Source organism: Ranitomeya variabilis, chromosome 2 (genome assembly GCF_051348905.1).
Source record: "Ranitomeya variabilis isolate aRanVar5 chromosome 2, aRanVar5.hap1, whole genome shotgun sequence".
Classification (NCBI taxonomy): domain Eukaryota; kingdom Metazoa; phylum Chordata; class Amphibia; order Anura; family Dendrobatidae; genus Ranitomeya; species Ranitomeya variabilis.
The window spans coordinates 330,008,699-330,025,574 of record NC_135233.1 but is presented as its reverse complement, the minus strand read 5'-3'; the positions used below and the strand labels follow the sequence as shown (position 1 = coordinate 330,025,574).

At 45.5% G+C, this 16,876-nt stretch overlaps 1 protein-coding gene across 1 annotated transcript in view; it reads left to right on the top strand.

The window, feature by feature from the left end:
• Positions 1-400: 400 nt before the first annotated feature.
• SLC9A6 (solute carrier family 9 member A6) overlaps positions 401-16,876 on the top strand; it is a 37,792-nt gene continuing 21,316 nt past the window's right edge. Inside the window, exons 1-3 of the mRNA XM_077285308.1 lie at positions 401-705; positions 6,525-6,724; positions 14,258-14,335. Coding sequence (XP_077141423.1) covers positions 435-705; positions 6,525-6,724; positions 14,258-14,335 — 549 coding nt within the window. The 5' untranslated portion in view covers positions 401-434. The remainder of the gene's footprint in view (positions 706-6,524; positions 6,725-14,257; positions 14,336-16,876) is intronic.

The window sequence follows — 16,876 nt, the reverse complement described above, 5'->3', positions numbered from 1 at the left end:
GTGTGCGGTGACTGTATACAGTGTATACTCCCCGGTATGCAGTGACTGTATATACAGTGTATACTCTCTGGTGTGCGGTGACTGTATACAGTGTATACTCCCCGGTATGCAGTGACTGTATATACAGTGTATACTCTCTGGTGTGTGGTGACTGTATACAGTGTATACTCCCCGGTGTGCGGTGACTGTATACAGTGTATACTCCCCGGTATGCAGTGACTGTATATACAGTGTATACTCTCTGGTGTGCGGTGACTGTATACAGTGTATACTCCCCGGTGTGCGGTGACTGTATACAGTGTATACTCCCCGGTGTGCAGTGATTATACTGCGTGCAGCGGGTGCTGGGCCTCTCCTCCGCCAGTAGAGGGCGGCAGCTGCTGCTGTTTGACTCATTGTCTGGGAGGACTCTGCCAGGCAGACCGGCCCCTGTCATGGCGCCGTGCGGTCCGGTGGTGCCGGGCTCCCGGTGCACGGGTACCTGGCTGGCAGTGCCGTTATTGTTTATTATAGGTCTGTGTTGGGCAGAGGACAGCGCCATGGAGGAAATCGTGACGGAGAAGCAGGTGGAGGCCATTCACCGCCTGGACAGCACCAACCTGCTGATCTTCATACTGCTGCTCACCCTCACCATCCTCACCATCTGGCTGTTCAAGCACCGCAGGTTTCGCTTCCTCCATGAGACTGGCCTGGCCATGATCTATGGTAGGTGCCAGCCCGGGTGGGGGCAGTGCAGGAGGGAGGCGACGATGGCGGGTCAGTCACTGCCACCAGTCCTGCCAGGCGTCATGCCCCTGCACCCACCCACACCAGGCAATGGAGGTGACGGGCAGTGACTGCACAGGGCGACCCAGGGGCAAGTGCTGTGTAAGTGTGCATGGCCTGTGCTACAGATATTTATAGTATGGGAACAACACCCCTAAAAGTGCCACTTGCCGGCCACAGGTCCTCCTGTACTAATACACGCCAGCCACAGGTCCTCCTGTACTAATACACGCCAGCCACAGGTCCTCCTGTACTAATACCCACCAGTCACAGGTCCTCCTGTACTAATACACGCCGGCCACAGGTCCTCCTGTACTAATACACGCCGGCCACAGGTCCTCCTGTACTAATACACGCCAGCCACAGGTCCTCCTGTACTAATACACGCCAGCCACAGGTCCTCCTGTACTAATACCCACCAGTCACAGGTCCTCCTGTACTAATACACGCCGGCCACAGGTCCTCCTGTACTAATACACGCCGGCCACAGGTCCTCCTGTACTAATACACGCCGGCCACAGGTCCTCCTGTACTAATACCCGCCAGCCACAGGTCCTCCTGTACTAATACACGCCGGCCACAGGTCCTCCTGTACTAGTACACGCCGGCCACAGGTCCTCCTGTACTAGTACACGCCGGCCACAGGTCCTCCTGTACTAATACACGCCAGCCACAGGTCCTCCTGTACTAATACACGCCAGCCACAGGTCCTCCTGTACTAATACACACCAGCCACAGGTCCTCCTGTACTAATACACTACACACACAGTTCCTCCTGTAATAATACACTCCACCCACAGGCCCTCCTGTAATAATACACGCCAGCCACAGGTCTTCCTGTAATAATACCCGCCAGCCACAGGTCCTCCTGTACTAATACACGTCGGCCACAGGTCCTTCTGTACTAATACACGCCGGCCTCAGGTCCTCCTGTACTAATACATGCCAGCCACAGGTCCTCCTGTACTAATACCCACCAGCCACAGGTCCTCCTGTACTAATACACGTTGGCCAATCAGAAGAGGCGCTATGGACGCCGCAGGTAGTAGGAGGTCCGCAGGTCTCTGGTCCTGCCACTCTGTCTGGTCTGCTGTATTTACCTTCACATTATTCCAAAATATCTCATTTTAAAATTGATGCAAATTTATTCCTGGAACTTCTATAATTCTCACCGTTTTGTTTCTGCAGCCGCTGCATCGCCATGGTAACAGACCGCAAACAAATATCTGCAGTGTCATCCTGCATTCTAATACTTTCTTCCATTTGTCCCCACTGGGCTAAGTTAGTAAGGTGGACAGATAGGAGGTAAAACGGCTGCAGGATGAGACTGCGCATCGTTTATCTGTTACCATGGAGATGCATCGTTTACTTAGGAGCTGTGGACACAAAACAGTAAACCCTTATGTACATTATTTTATATGTGCAGTGAGAGTATGAAATCGTTTCTGGATGTGTGCATGGTACGTAGCCTTCACACCATCCAGGGCTTTACGTGTGTACATAGGATGTTTGGATTTCGGAGTAATAAGATTTGTTAACTTATCGTACAATAAAGGACGTCAGTGTTCAGTGACTTAAAGTCAACAGTACAATCTCTTGATAGTTTCCATTTCACGTGTTTCTTGTCTATCTACTTCTGGGTAAATATTCACCAGAAAGCTGCCTATCGGCCCCCGACACGTAAAGCTTGTCCCAACTCAGTATCGACCCCCTCAAAAAGAAGCCTCCATAACCTTCAGACCGACGGGAACACCAGCAATCTGCAGAGAGGGACCCCTGACCCGTGGTGGCAAGTGCCGCAGGAAGCACGTACTCCCAAGTCCTGACTGCACTTGCACCATTTTTGTCTAGTTTTTGGTGTCTGTTTTATGCATTCTCCTGTTTAATTTTTTATGTTCGGCATTGTGGCCGGGTTTGGGATTTCCAGATGATTTGGCTGAATCGTCAACTGTGACTTTTCTTCTTGAGCAGTTTCTGCCCCCCACCCCACTCCCCCAGAGTTATTCTATATACGCCTGCAGTTTTTGCTAATTTTATGTCATTTAGTGACTTTTGTCTCAAAACCAGATTAATGACAAAATACAGAACATTTTTTATTTGGCACATTCATGAAACATTTGTATCAATTTGGCCCCAAAAAGAGGCAACTGATCTCACAAGATATAAAAAAGAGGCTGTCCTCTCTCTACTTCTTGTCAGTAGTTGTTAATGGGACCATCCCAGTTAATCCCGGTAAACCCCACCCAAAAAAGTACCAATCATTTTTTTCTATGTGTGATAAGTTACTCAAAAGTATGTACGATCCCCCACATACACCAGCGTCCAATGACTGTGTTCTCTATACCACGTGTCGGGCTACTGGGCCTAAAAACACCTTTTGTTCAGTGCACATCATATTAAAGGAAATCTGTCAGCAGGTTTTTGCTACAACATCTGAGAGCAGCATGATGTAGAGGAAGATACCCTGATTCCAGCATGGTATCACTTAGTTTACTGGGTGCAGCATGTTGTGACACAATGAGAGTTTTTAAATGTAGAATGCAGCAGAGCTGAGAAATCTAACCCCACACACACCAGGCTCTCTATGTGCATTGTCTATTGTCAGTGAGCTGCTTATCACAGGAGGAGGCGGAGTCGGACTAGTAAGCATGTGCCAGCTAGTCTAGACAATGATAATGTCCTGGTTATAAAACCTTAATTGTAAGTAAACCACAGCTCACAGCCTGATAAGTGAAACATTGTTGCAAATGCAATCTGTGTCTTAATCACTACCCCATGCTGTCCTGCTGACAGATTCACTTTAAGCTGGCATCTGATCTATGTGGTCTGTCTCCTCTAACCCACAGTGATCAGTTTTTATCCCTCCATCTGCGCTGTTGCGGGTGAATTGTGGCACTACAAGTGCCAGGCTCAGATTTGTTTTATCAAGACTTTTCAAACTTTCCCAAAAGGTGTTCTCAAGTTTGTAAGTTATCCCCTATCCTTCCTGGTTGCTGGAGGGTCTGACCCCTGGGACCCTCATTAATGCCGAGAGCCAGGGCTCTCAGTGTGAATGGAAGGTTGTTCATACACGCTGCTGCTCCATTCATTCTTAGGGAAAGGCCAAAGATCAGCTGAAGGCTGTGATTGGTTATCCCTGGCGGTCCCATTAAGAATGAATAGCGCGGCGGTGCGCACGATCGACCAGTGCTCCAGTCCCACTGACGAGGGGCTCTCAGGGTTGGTCCCCAGCGATTGGGAAATTGTCACCTAGCCCACGAATAGGGGATGACTTCCATACTTGGGAATATCCTTTCAGTGTTCTCCCCCTAATTAGGCAGCCTAACATAGCGATTCCTACCCCCAGATTAGCTCTGTATCTGCAGGTAAATGGCGTTTCTGGTCTGGACAGGGCACATTCCCTTTACAGGGGCAGATGGGGAAAGGTTGCAGGGTCAGTAGGTGCCATATTCCCAAGGAGCAGGACGATTAGCCAGACTAATGCAGGGGCAGAGTTGTGCATGTGCCGGTCGGTGCTCCTCGGCCGCCATGTTCATTTCCCAAAATGGTCAAAGAGTTGGAAAATACTTGGACCCTGAGCTGCTCGTTCTTTTGTTTCCAAATTGCCAGAAATCTTGTGGACTTTTTGAGCTTTGCAGCGACAGCATTTAGCATCGGATTAGGGTGAACTTTGCTATTACGGCCAGGTCATGGTCAGAGTCGCCACGGAGAGAGCCCGCACCTTATTGTACCAAGATGGAGGCGTTCTCACGGCTCCATTTAGATCCATGAGAACGTTTGGCTCCTGTAAAGCTTCTGTTCGTACTTAGCACAATTATTATTATTATTTTTTATTACGTTCTGACACTGCAGTAATTTTGGAGCGGGGTCATACTTCTCTGGGGGAAGCATGCTGTATGGTGGGATTATCGGTGCAGCCGGCCATCAGCGGCACGAGGAGAGGCTTAGAATGAACAGCGGACGCCCCTGACTATATTTTGTCTCTGATGGGGGGGGGGGGGGGCTCTATGCCATTCTCAGAGCTGCTGTTTGCTGCGCTGTGCTGGCGGTCAGTCCTCTCGGCTGTATTGGCAGACAACTGATCTCTTTGTATTTTATTAAGTGGTGGAACACTGCTGTCTGAGTAGACGTTGTTTTTCCACCTACCCCGTCATCCAGCGCGGTCATATCTTTTCCAGTTCTAATTTTTAAAGTAATTGTGAGTTTGCTTATAGGTCATTCCAATGTGATTTCCCTAAGGAGCTCACTTTGATGTCTTATTTAGCATTGCCTGACATGTTAGCCATGGATAACCGGTCCCTATGTGTTGATTTCCAACCTCCTGTAATTGGGGTCCCTCTGACCTTTGTGCCCATACCTGTTGATCACCACACACCGATACTGTGCAAGAAGTATAGTGTGAACAGTGGCTGTAACCTCGCCCCGGCCCTTTGATTGCTGGCATGATCCACAGCTCATCTGTCAATCAAAGTGTCGGGCGTGCTCACAGTATAGTGAGCGGTGACTGTACTCGCTCCCTGCACCGCCCCTATGCTCCTTAGGGGAGCGGTGACTGTACTCGCTCCCCGCACCTCCCCTATGCTCCTTAGGAGAGCGGTGACTATACTCGCTCCCCGCACCACCCCTATGCTCCTTAGGGGAAATAAATTCATTTTCTCCCAGTAGCCGCACTTACAATAATGCACCCATTCAGTGTTGTAACATTAGAGTGCAGATTAACCCTATATCTATGCACCGATGGGTAGCTATGACAGCTGGGGGTCTGTTGAGGACCTCCGTGTTTCTCATTATGCAGCTCCCTTGAATCCCAGCCTGTGACCAGGCTTCAAAGGAGACCGTGATTTTCATTATATGCAGCAATACTGTGCTATTGCTGTATATAGTACAAGCGATCAGACAATTGCGGGTTCAAGTCCCCAAAGGGGACTAATAAATACAGTGAAAAGTAAAAAAAAAAAAAAAAGTGTAAAAAATGTGGAAAAATATAAAAGTTCAAATCACCCCATTAAAAATGAAGATAGGTAAAAAAAAAGTGTGTTGTTGCAGTGTTCAGAAAAGTCCCATATATTGAAATATAAAAATAATTAACCTGATTTGTAAACGGAAAAAAATTCAAAACCCAAAAATTGTGTATTTTGGGTCACTGCAACACCACAAAAAATGCTGTAAGAAGCGATCAAAAAGTCATATCTATCCCAAAATGGTATCACTAAAAACGTCATTTCACCCTGCAAAAAATAAGCCGTAGCACAGCTCCATCGACCGAAAAATGAAAACGTTAAGGGTCTCGGAAACTGGTGGCACAGGCATTCTTTTTTTTTTATTATTTTATAGAATTTTTTTTTCTCACCACTAAAGTCCTAAAAAAAACCTGAACCTCTTTGATATTGCTGTCATCGTACTGATGATCAGAGTCCTATCGCGAGGTCAGTTTTACCGCACAGTGTACGCCTTAAAAAGAATTCCCTAAAAAGCAAAACGATTTCAGGATTGGGTTTTTTTTTTTTGCTGCAATTTCACCGCACTCAGAATTTTTTTCCCATTTTCTATTTCACTATGTGGTAAAATGAATGGCGTTATTAAAAAAACCGTCATATGTCTATGTGGACAGAAAAATGAAAAAGTTATGGCTCGGGGAAGAAGGGGAGGAAATGGGCCGCGTCAGGGGGAAAAAGCCCCAAAAACCTGAAAATGTGCCTGATCCCATAAGGAGAGTATGGGCCGGTCTGGATCTGGCTAATCCCAGTTTTGTTTTCCAGGTCTGGTTGTCGGGGTGGTGCTGCGGTACGGAGTGCACCTTACCAGTGACGCCAACAACGTAACCATTAGCTGCGAGCAGCAGACGACCCCGGCCACGCTGCTGGTGAACGTCAGCGGCACCTTCTACGAGTACACCCTGAAAGGAGAGATCAGCCCCCAGGAGGCTAGCAATCTGCAGGACAATGAAATGCTGCGGAAGGTGAGCTCTCCGCTCATTCACTGTCAGAACCCACATTTATCAATGGCAGGATCAGCTTACAGCCGAGCTTGTGCAATGTCAGCCGCGTGATTGAGGTCATAGACAGCTCGCTCTGGCTGCAGCCTGCTCACAGCACCCTCCTCCATGACGTACCTGCATAGCATTCCGCCGGTGTCACACTCCTAATATACATAGGTGTAGGCTGGAAACTTTTCGGTTGACTTATAATGGGGTCTGCGGGGGGTTCTGCAGTAGTTTCTGTCACCTTTAGGGCAGGAGCAGAACTGCACGCAGCACTAATCCCTTGCATCGAGTGTCCCAGCGTATAACACAGATGTAGCCAGTGTATCAGTAATGTGATTGGCTAATAGAGTGGATCCCCCTCGCTTTTCGCTGCCAGACTCCATTAAAGAGCAAAGCAAGGTGTAAATAGTCAGTCGTTTCAAAAACTTAACATCGAGAGCGTAAGTGATGATGAGAAACTTTGTATTATCAGAAAAAAAATGTCTATTTCTCCACTCATGAGCCACTTCTAGATCCTCTCTCCTGTATTTATATATTAAAAATCTGTTTTATAAGACAGAGTCAACTCACTGAGGGATCAGGTTACATGTTGCATATAGAGGGCTATTGATGGGGATGAGGGAAGCAGCTGTATACAGTGACGCACGCATGCACACACACAGTAAGGGTTTTAAAGGGAATCTGTCACCACTATGTAATCTGAGAGCAGCTTGATGTACAGGCAGAGACCCTGACTCCACTGATGTGTCCCTTACTAGGCTGCTTGTTTCAGTTTCAATAATGTCAGTGTTTTATCAGCAGGAGTTGAGCACTAGAGAACTAGTTGTCTTATGCCATGTAGTCTTCCTGTTCTGTATAACCCCGCCCCACCACTGATTGACAGCTTTCTGCCTATGCAGAGTATACACAGAAAACTGCTAATTAGAGGTGAGGTTATACAGAGCTCAGCCTTCAGAGAACTGGGTCCTGTACTGGTCAGAAATATTGTCAGTCCTCGTGCACACAACAACTTATTCCGCGCTGTCACCTGAGACGACAGGTAAGCATTCCAGAAGTAAAGCCCCAGCATTATCTGGAGGGCGTCTCTACTGTTCCCCTGTGGTCAGAGCTGCGCTCCCCGGCCCTCTTATTAGGCCTCACATTGGTTACATGTGTCATTTAGTGACTGTGTAGAAGTCTTTATTATTAGTAACTAGCTGTACTACCCGGCTTCGCCCGGGTTAATGACTGCTGTTAGCAAAATAGAATGTGTTAACAAAAATTTATTCTGCACACAAAAACCACAAAACAAATAGATAGAAATGTAATTATTAAAAGGCAAAAACTAAGCTAATAGAAGAATTTCACAACATATATTAGCTTTGTTATACTGAGAATGTCTTTGTTGCCTATATTAACCAATCAGAGCTCAGGTTAATTAACTGTAGCAAAATAGAAGCTGAGCTGTGATTGGTTGCTATTGGCAGCCTGATAAATCCCCAGCCAACAGGAAGCCCTCCCCCCTGGCAGTATATATTAGCTCACACATACACATAATAGACAGGCCATGTGACTGACAGCTGCCGTATTTCCTATATGGTACATTTGTTGCTCTTGTAGTTTGTCTGCTTATTAATCAGATTTTTATTTTTGAAGGACAATACCAGACTTGTGTGTGTTTTAGGGTGAGTTTCATGTGTCAAGTTGTGTGTGTTGAGTTGCGTGTGGCGACATGCATGTAGCGACTTTTGTGAGATGAGTTTTGTGTGGTGACATGCGTGTAGCAACATTTTGTGTGTCGAGTTGCATGTGACAGGTTAGTGTAGCAAGTTGTGTGCAGCAAGATTTGTGCATGGCGAGTTTTGCGCGTGGCGAGTTTTATGTGTGGTGCGTTTTGAGTATGTGCAAGTTTTATGTGAGGCAACTTTTGCATGTGGTGCAACTTTTGTACATGTGGCAATTTTTCTGTGTGTGCAAGTTTTGCATGAGGTGAGTTTTCCATGAGGTGAGTTTTGCACGTGTGGCGAGTTTTGCGTGAGCCTAGTTTTGCATATGGCGAGTTTTGCATGTAGCGAGTTTTGCGCGTTGCGAGTTTTGAGTGGTGACTTTTGTGTTTCGACTTTTATGTGGCGAGGTTGGTGTGTGTGTGGTGAAATGTGTGCTGAGGGTGGTATATGTGTTCAAGCACGTGGTAGTGTGTGGCGCATTTTGTGTTTGTGTTCACATCCCAGTGTGTGGTGAGTATCCCATGTCGGGGCCCCACCTTAGCAACTGTACGGTATATACTCTTTGGCACCATCGCTCTCATTCTTTAAGTCCTCATTGTTCACATCTGGCAGCTGTCAATTTTCCTCCAACACTTTTCCCTTCACTTTTTCCCCATTATGTAGATAGGGGCAAAATTGTTTGGTGAATTGGAATGCGCGGGGTTAAAATTTCACCTCACAACATAGCCTATGACGCTCTCGGGGTCCAGACGTGTGACTGTGCAAAATTTTGTGGCTGTAGCTGCGACGGTGCAGATGCCAATCCCGGACATACACACATACATACATACACACATTCAGCTTTATATATTAGATATACCTGTATGTAATCTCCTGTATATAGTATATACCTGTGTGTCATCTCACCTATATATAGTATATATCTGTGTGTCATCTCCTTCTGTATATAGTATATACCTGTATGTCATCTCCTCCTATACATAGCATATACCTGTATGTCATCTCCTCCTGTATATACTATATACCTGTAGGTAATCTGCTCCTGTATATAGTATATACCTGTGTGTCATCTCCTCCTGTATATAGTATATACCTGTATGTCATCTCCTCCTGTATGTAGTATGTACCTGTATGTCATCTCCTCCTCTATATAGTATATACCTGTGTGTCATCTCTCCTGTATATAGTATATATCTGTGTGTCATCTCCTCCTGTATATAGCATATACCTGTGTGTCATCTCCCCTGTAAATAGTATATACCTGTGTGTCATCTCCTCCTGTATATAGTATATAACTGTATGTCATCTCCTCCTGTATTAGCCCTCGTTCACACGTTATTTGGTCAGTATTTTTACCTCAGTATTTGTAAGCTAAAATGGCAGCCTGATAAATCCCCAGCCAACAGTAAGCCCTCCCCCTGGCAGTATATATTAGCTCACACATACACATAATAGACTGGTCATGTGACTGACAGCTGCCGGATTCCTATATGGTACATTTGTTGCTCTTGTAGTTTGTCTGCTTATTAATCAGATTTTTATTTTTGAAGGATAATACCAGACTTGTGTGTGTTTTAGGGCGAGTTTCGTGTGTCAAGTTGTGTGTGTTGAGTTGCGTGTGGCGACATGCATGTAGGGACTTTTGTGAGATGAGTTTTGTGTGGCGACATGTGTGTAGCAACTTTTTGTGTGTCGAGTTGCATGTGACAGGTTAGTGTAGCAAGTTGTGTGCAGCAAGTTTTGCGCATGGCGAGTTTTGCGCGTGGCGAGTTTTATGTGTGGTGCCTTTTGAGTATGTGCAAGTTTTGTGTGAGGCAACTTTTGCATGTGTTGCAACTTTTGTGTATGTGGCAATTTTTCTGCGTGTGGCAATTTTTCTGCGTGTGCAAGTTTTGCGTGTGGCGAGTTTTCCATGAGGTGAGTTTTGCACGTGTGGCGAATTTTGCATGTGGAGATTTTTGCGCGTGGCGAGTTTTGAGCGGCGACTTTTGTGTTTCTACTTTTATGTGGTGAGGTTGGTGTATGTGTGGTGAAATGTGCGCTGAGGGTGGTATATGTGTTCGAGCACGTGGTAGTGTGTGGCGCATTTTGTGTGTGTGTTCATATCCCCGTGGTGGTGTGGTGATTATCCCATGTCGGGGCCCCACCTTAGCAACTGTACAGTATATACTCTTTGGCGCCATCACTCTCATTCTTTAAGTCCCCCTTGTTCACATCTGGCAGCTGTTAATTTGCCTCCAACACTTTTCCTTTCATATTTTCCCCATTATGTAGATAGGGGCAAAAATGTTTGGTGAATTGGAAAGCGCGGGGTTAAAATTTCACCTCACAACATAGCCTATGACGCTCTCGGGGTCCAGACGTGTGACTGTGCAAATTTTTGTGCCTGTAGCTGCGACGCCTCCAACACTTTTCCTTTCACTTTTTCCCCATTATGTAGATAGGGGCAAAATTGTTTGGTGAATTGGAAAGCGCGGGGTTAAAATTTCACCTCACAACATAGCCTATGACGCTCTCGGGGTCCAGACGTGTGACTGTGCAAAATTTTGTGGCTGTAGCTGCGACGGTTCAGATGCCAATCCCGGACATACATACATACATACATACATACACACACACACACATTCAGCTTTATATATTAGACTAGCTGTACTACCCGGCTTCGCCCGGGTTAATGACTGCTGTTAGCAAAATAGAATGTGTTAACAAAAATTTATTCTGCACACAAAAACCACAAAACAAATAGATAGAAATGTAATTATTAAAAGGCAAAAACTAAGCAAATAGAAGCATTTCACAACATATATTAGCTTTGTTATACTGAGAATGTCTTTGTTGCCTATATTAACCAATCAGAGCTCAGGTTAATTAACTGTAGCAAAATAGAAGCTGAGCTGTGATTGGTTGCTATTGGCAGCCTGATAAATCCCCAGCCAACAGGAAGCCCTCCCCCCTGGCAGTATATATTAGCTCACACATACACATAATAGACAGGTCATGTGACTGACAGCTGCCGTATTTCCTATATGGTACATTTGTTGCTCTTGTAGTTTGCTTATTAATCAGATTTTTATTTTTGAAGGACAATACCAGACTTGTGTGTGTTTTAGGGCGAGTTTTATGTGTCAAGTTGTGTGTGTTGAGTTGCGTGTGGCGACATGCATGTAGCGACTTTTGTGAGATGAGTTTTGTGTGGCGACATGCGTGTAGCAACATTTTGTGTGTTGAGTTGCATGTGACAGGTTAGTGTAGCAAGTTGTGTGCAGCAAGATTTGTGCATGGCGAGTTTTGCGCGTGGCGAGTTTTATGTGTGGTGCATTTTGAGTATGTGCAAGTTTTGTGTGAGGCAACTTTTGCATGTGGTGCAACTTTTGTACATGTGGCAATTTTTCTGTGTGTGCAAGTTTTGCATGAGGTGAGTTTTCCATGAGGTGAGTTTTGCACGTGTGGCGAGTTTTGCGTGAGCCTAGTTTTGCATATGGCGAGTTTTGCATGTAGCGAGTTTTGAGTGGTGACTTTTGTGTTTCGACTGTTATGTGGCGAGGTTGGTGTGTGTGTGTGGTGAAATGTGTGCTGAGGGTGGTATATGTGTTCAAGCACGTGGTAGTGTGTGGCGCATTTTGTGTTTGTGTTCATATCCCCGTGTGTGGTGAGTATCCCATGTCGGGGCCCCACCTTAGCAACTGTACGGTATATACTCTTTGTCGCCATCGCTCTCATTCTTTAAGTCCTCATTGTTCACATCTGGCAGCTGTCAATTTTCCTCCAACACTTTTCCCTTCACTTTTTCCCCATTATGTAGATAGGAGCAAAATTGTTTGGTGAATTGGAACGCGCGGGGTTAAAATTTCACCTCACAACATAGCCTATGACGCTCTCGGGGTCCAGACGTGTGACTGTGCAAAATTTTGTGGCTGTAGCTGCGACGGTACAGATGCCAATCCCGGACATACACACATACATACATACACACATTCAGCTTTATATATTAGATATACCTGTATGTAATCTCCTGTATATAGTATATACCTGTGTGTCATCTCACCTATATATAGTATATATCTGTGTGTCATCTCCTGTATATAGTATATACCTGTATGTCATCTCCTCCTATACATAGCATATACCTGTGTCATCTCCTCCTGTATATACTATATACCTGTAGGTAATCTGCTCCTGTATATAGTATATACCTGTGTGTCATCTCCTCCTGTATATAGTATATACCTGTATGTCATCTCCTCCTGTATGTAGTATGTACCTGTATGTCATCTCCTCCTCTATATAGTATATACCTGTGTGTCATCTCTCCTGTATATAGTATATATCTGTGTGTCATCTCCTCCTGTATATAGTATATACCTGTGTGTCATCTCCCCTGTAAATAGTATATACCTGTGTGTCATCTCCTGTATATAGTATATAGCTGTATGCCATCTCCTCCTGTATTAGCCCTCGTTCACACGTTATTTGGTCAGTATTTTTACCTCAGTATTTGTAAGCTAAAATGGCAGCCTGATAAATCCCCAGCCAACAGTAAGCCCACCCCCTGGCAGTATATATTAGCTCACACATACACATAATAGACTGGTCATGTGACTGACAGCTGCCGGATTCCTATATGGTACATTTGTTGCTCTTGTAGTTTGTCTGCTTATTAATCAGATTTTTATTTTTGAAGGATACCAGACTTGTGTGTGTTTTAGGGCGAGTTTCGTGTGTCAAGTTGTGTGTGTTGAGTTGCGTGTGGCGACATGCATGTAGGGACTTTTGTGAGATGAGTTTTGTGTGGCGACATGCGTGTAGCAACTTTTTGTGTGTCGAGTTGCATGTGACAGGTTAGTGTAGCAAGTTGTGTGCAGCAAGTTTTGCGCATGGCGAGTTTTGCGCGTGGCGAGTTTTATGTGTGGTGCCTTTTGAGTATGTGCAAGTTTTGTGTGAGGCAACTTTTGCATGTGTTGCAACTTTTGTGCATGTGGCAATTTTTCTGCGTGTGGCAATTTTTCTGCGTGTGCAAGTTTTGCGTGTGGCGAGTTTTGCACGTGTGGCGAGTTTTGCATGTGGAGAGTTTTGCGCGTGGCGAGTTTTGAGCGGCGACTTTTGTGTTTCTACTTTTATGTGGCGAGGTTGGTGTATGTGTGGTGAAATGTGCACTGAGGGTGGTATATGTGTTCGAGCACGTGGTAGTGTGTGGCGCATTTTGTGTGTGTGTTCATATCCCCGTGGTGGTGTGATTATCCCATGTTGGGGCCCCACCTTAGCAACTGTACAGTATATACTCTTTGGTGCCATCGCTGTCATTCTTTAAGTCCCCCTTGTTCACATCTGGCAGCTGTTAATTTGCCTCCAACACTTTTCCTTTCATTTTTTCCCCATTATGTAGATAGGGGCAAAATTGTTTGGTGACTTGGAAAGCGCGGGGTTAAAATTTCACCTCACAATATAGCTTTGACGCTCTCAGGGTCCAGACGTGTGACTGTGCAAAATTTTGTGCCTGTAGCTGCGACGCCTCCAACACTTTTCCTTTCACTTTTTCCCCATTATGTAGATAGGGGCAAAATTGTTTGGTGAATTGGAAAGCGCGGGGTTAAAATTTCACCTCACAACATAGCCTATGACGCTCTCGGGGTCCAGACGTGTGACTGTGCAAAATTTTGTGGCTGTAGCTGCTACGGTTCAGATGCCAATCCCGGACATACATACATACATACATACATACATACACACACACACACATTCAGCTTTATATATTAGATGAATGTAGTACAGATTGTATATAACATTACTTCTGCTTTTCTTGCAGATTACATTTGACCCTGAAGTTTTCTTCAATATTCTTCTTCCTCCAATTATATTTTATGCAGGATACAGCTTAAAAAGAGTAAGTATGTAGCACCTCTGCCCAGCGAGGATTTCACCTCTGCACTCGGCTGCTGATGGCCACTTGCGGTGGATTCGTTATAAGTCACGTTGATCAAAACGCTCAGTGCTCGACTGCAGTAGCGATCATAATGGAGGTGAATGGCAAACTCCAGCATTTCTCTCTCTCTGATTCGAGCACCACCCGACACTCTGCACTGCTCGCTGCTTGATCCTGCACCCTGATGCTGAGCGCGCTCGCCCATCACTGGTTATAAGGCACTTTGCTTGTTAGCCCCCTCATTCTCTGTGTGTTTTGCGCCTGGACCTTACTTTTGTTGCATGTGCTTTTAAAAAGATCCTGGCATATTCGTCAGCCATATCCATAGGTGACCATACAGTGCCTACAAGTAGTATTCAACCCCCTGCAGATTTAGCAGGTTTACACATTTGGAATTAACTTGGCATTGTGACATTTGGACTGTAGATCAGCCTGGAAGTGTGAAATGCACTGCAGCAAAAAAGAATGTTATTTCTTTGTTTATTTTTTTTTTAAATTGGGAAAAGTTTTTTCAGAGGGTCATTTATTATTCAACCCCTCAACCCACCAGAATTCTGTTTGGTTCCCCTAAAGTATTAAGAAGTAGTTCAGGCACAAAGAACAATGAGCTTCACATGTTTGGATTAATTATCTCTTTTTCCAGCCTTTTCTGACTATTTAAGACCCTCCCCAAACTTGTGAACAGCACTCAAACATGGTCAACATGGGAAAGACAAAGGAGCATTCCAAGGCCATCAGAGACAAGATCGTGGAGGGTCACAAGGCTGGCAAGGGGTACAAAACCCTTTCCAAGGAGTTGGGCCTACCTGTCTCCACTGTTGGGAGCATCATCCGGAAGTGGAAGGCTTATGGAACTACTGTTAGCCTTCCACGGCCTTTGAAAGTTTCCTCCCGTGCCGAGGCCAGGCTTGTCCGAAGAGTCAAGGCTAACCCAAGGACAACAAGGAAGGAGCTCCGGGAAGATCTCATGGCAGTGGGGACATTGGTTTCAGTCAATACCATAAGTAACGTACTCCACCGCAATGGTCTCCGTTCCAGACGAGCCCGTAAGGTACCTTTACTTTCAAAGCGTCATGTCAAGGCTCGTCTACAGTTTGCTCATGATCACTTGGAGGACTCTGAGACTGACTGGTTCAAGGTTCTCTGGTCTGATGAGACCAAGATCGAGATCTTTGGTGCCAACCACACACGTGACGTTTGGAGACTGGATGGCACTGCATACGACCCCAAGAATACCATCCCTACAGTCAAGCGTGGTGGCAGCATCATGCTGTGGGGCTGTTTCTCAGCCAAGGGGCCTGGCCATCTGGTCCGCATCCATGGGAAGATGGATAGCACGGCCTACCTGGAGATTTTGGCCAAGAACCTCCGCTCCTCCATCAAGGATCTTAAGATGGGTCGTCATTTCATCTTCCAACAAGACAACGACCCAAAGCACACAGCCAAGAAAACCAAGGCCTGGTTCAAGAGGCAAATAATCAAGGTGTTGCAGTGGCCTAGTCAGTCTCCTGACCTTAACACAATTGAAAACTTGTGGAAGGAGCTCAAGATTAAAGTCCACATGAGACACCCAAAGAACCTAGATAACTTGGAGAAGATCTGCATGGAGGAGTGGGCCAAGATAACTCCAGAGACCTGTGCCGGCCTGATCAGGTCTTATAAAAGACGATTATTAGCTGTAATTGCAAACAAAGGTTATTCCAGAAAATATTAAACCTAGGGGTTGAATAATAATTGACCCACACTTTTATGTTTAAAATTTATAAAAATTTAACTGAGCAACAAAACTTTTTGGTTTGTAAGATTTATGCATCTGTTAATAAATCCTGCTCTTGTTTGAAGTTTGAAGGCTCTAACTTATTTGCATCTTATTAAACCTGCTAAATCTGCAGGGGGTTGAATACTACTTTTAGGCACTGTATATACAAAAGAGTGTCCCTGTGATCTCCGACACAATGGCATGCCCCAGTCATTACGCCTTACCTCTTCCCCTTCATAATACTTTATTGCTGGGACGTGGAGGTCCCATCCTTTCCTCCAAAATCATGTTCTGATCTGAGACCATTTTGTGGAGCTTTTCCAACATGGCAGAAAACCTTAGAATTTTCGGCCCTGGTATTGGGGAGCGCTCATTATCGGCCTTTTCCATCCTCTGATTATTATTGCCCAATGGGGCAGGGTATGGTAAAGTAAAAATCCAATCGTGGCATACTTCAGTGCTAGTATCACGACATACTGTAGTATTCTGGTGTATGGCTTCCTGGGCTATGAAGATAACTTCACAGCTCCCTTGTCTGTGTGCGCCCGTCCTCAGACCCCTGTAGTGAGAGGTCCTCTGCAGATATTGGGCAGGACAAAGCCGTTACAGTGACTAGTACTAGGAGCCGCCATACTAAATAATGACGTGGCTGTGATATGTCAGCGTAATCTGATGGGTAACTCTCGGCGAGCCCTTTCACCACATGGCCCCTCTCTTGACCATCACCGTCCGTGGACTGAAGC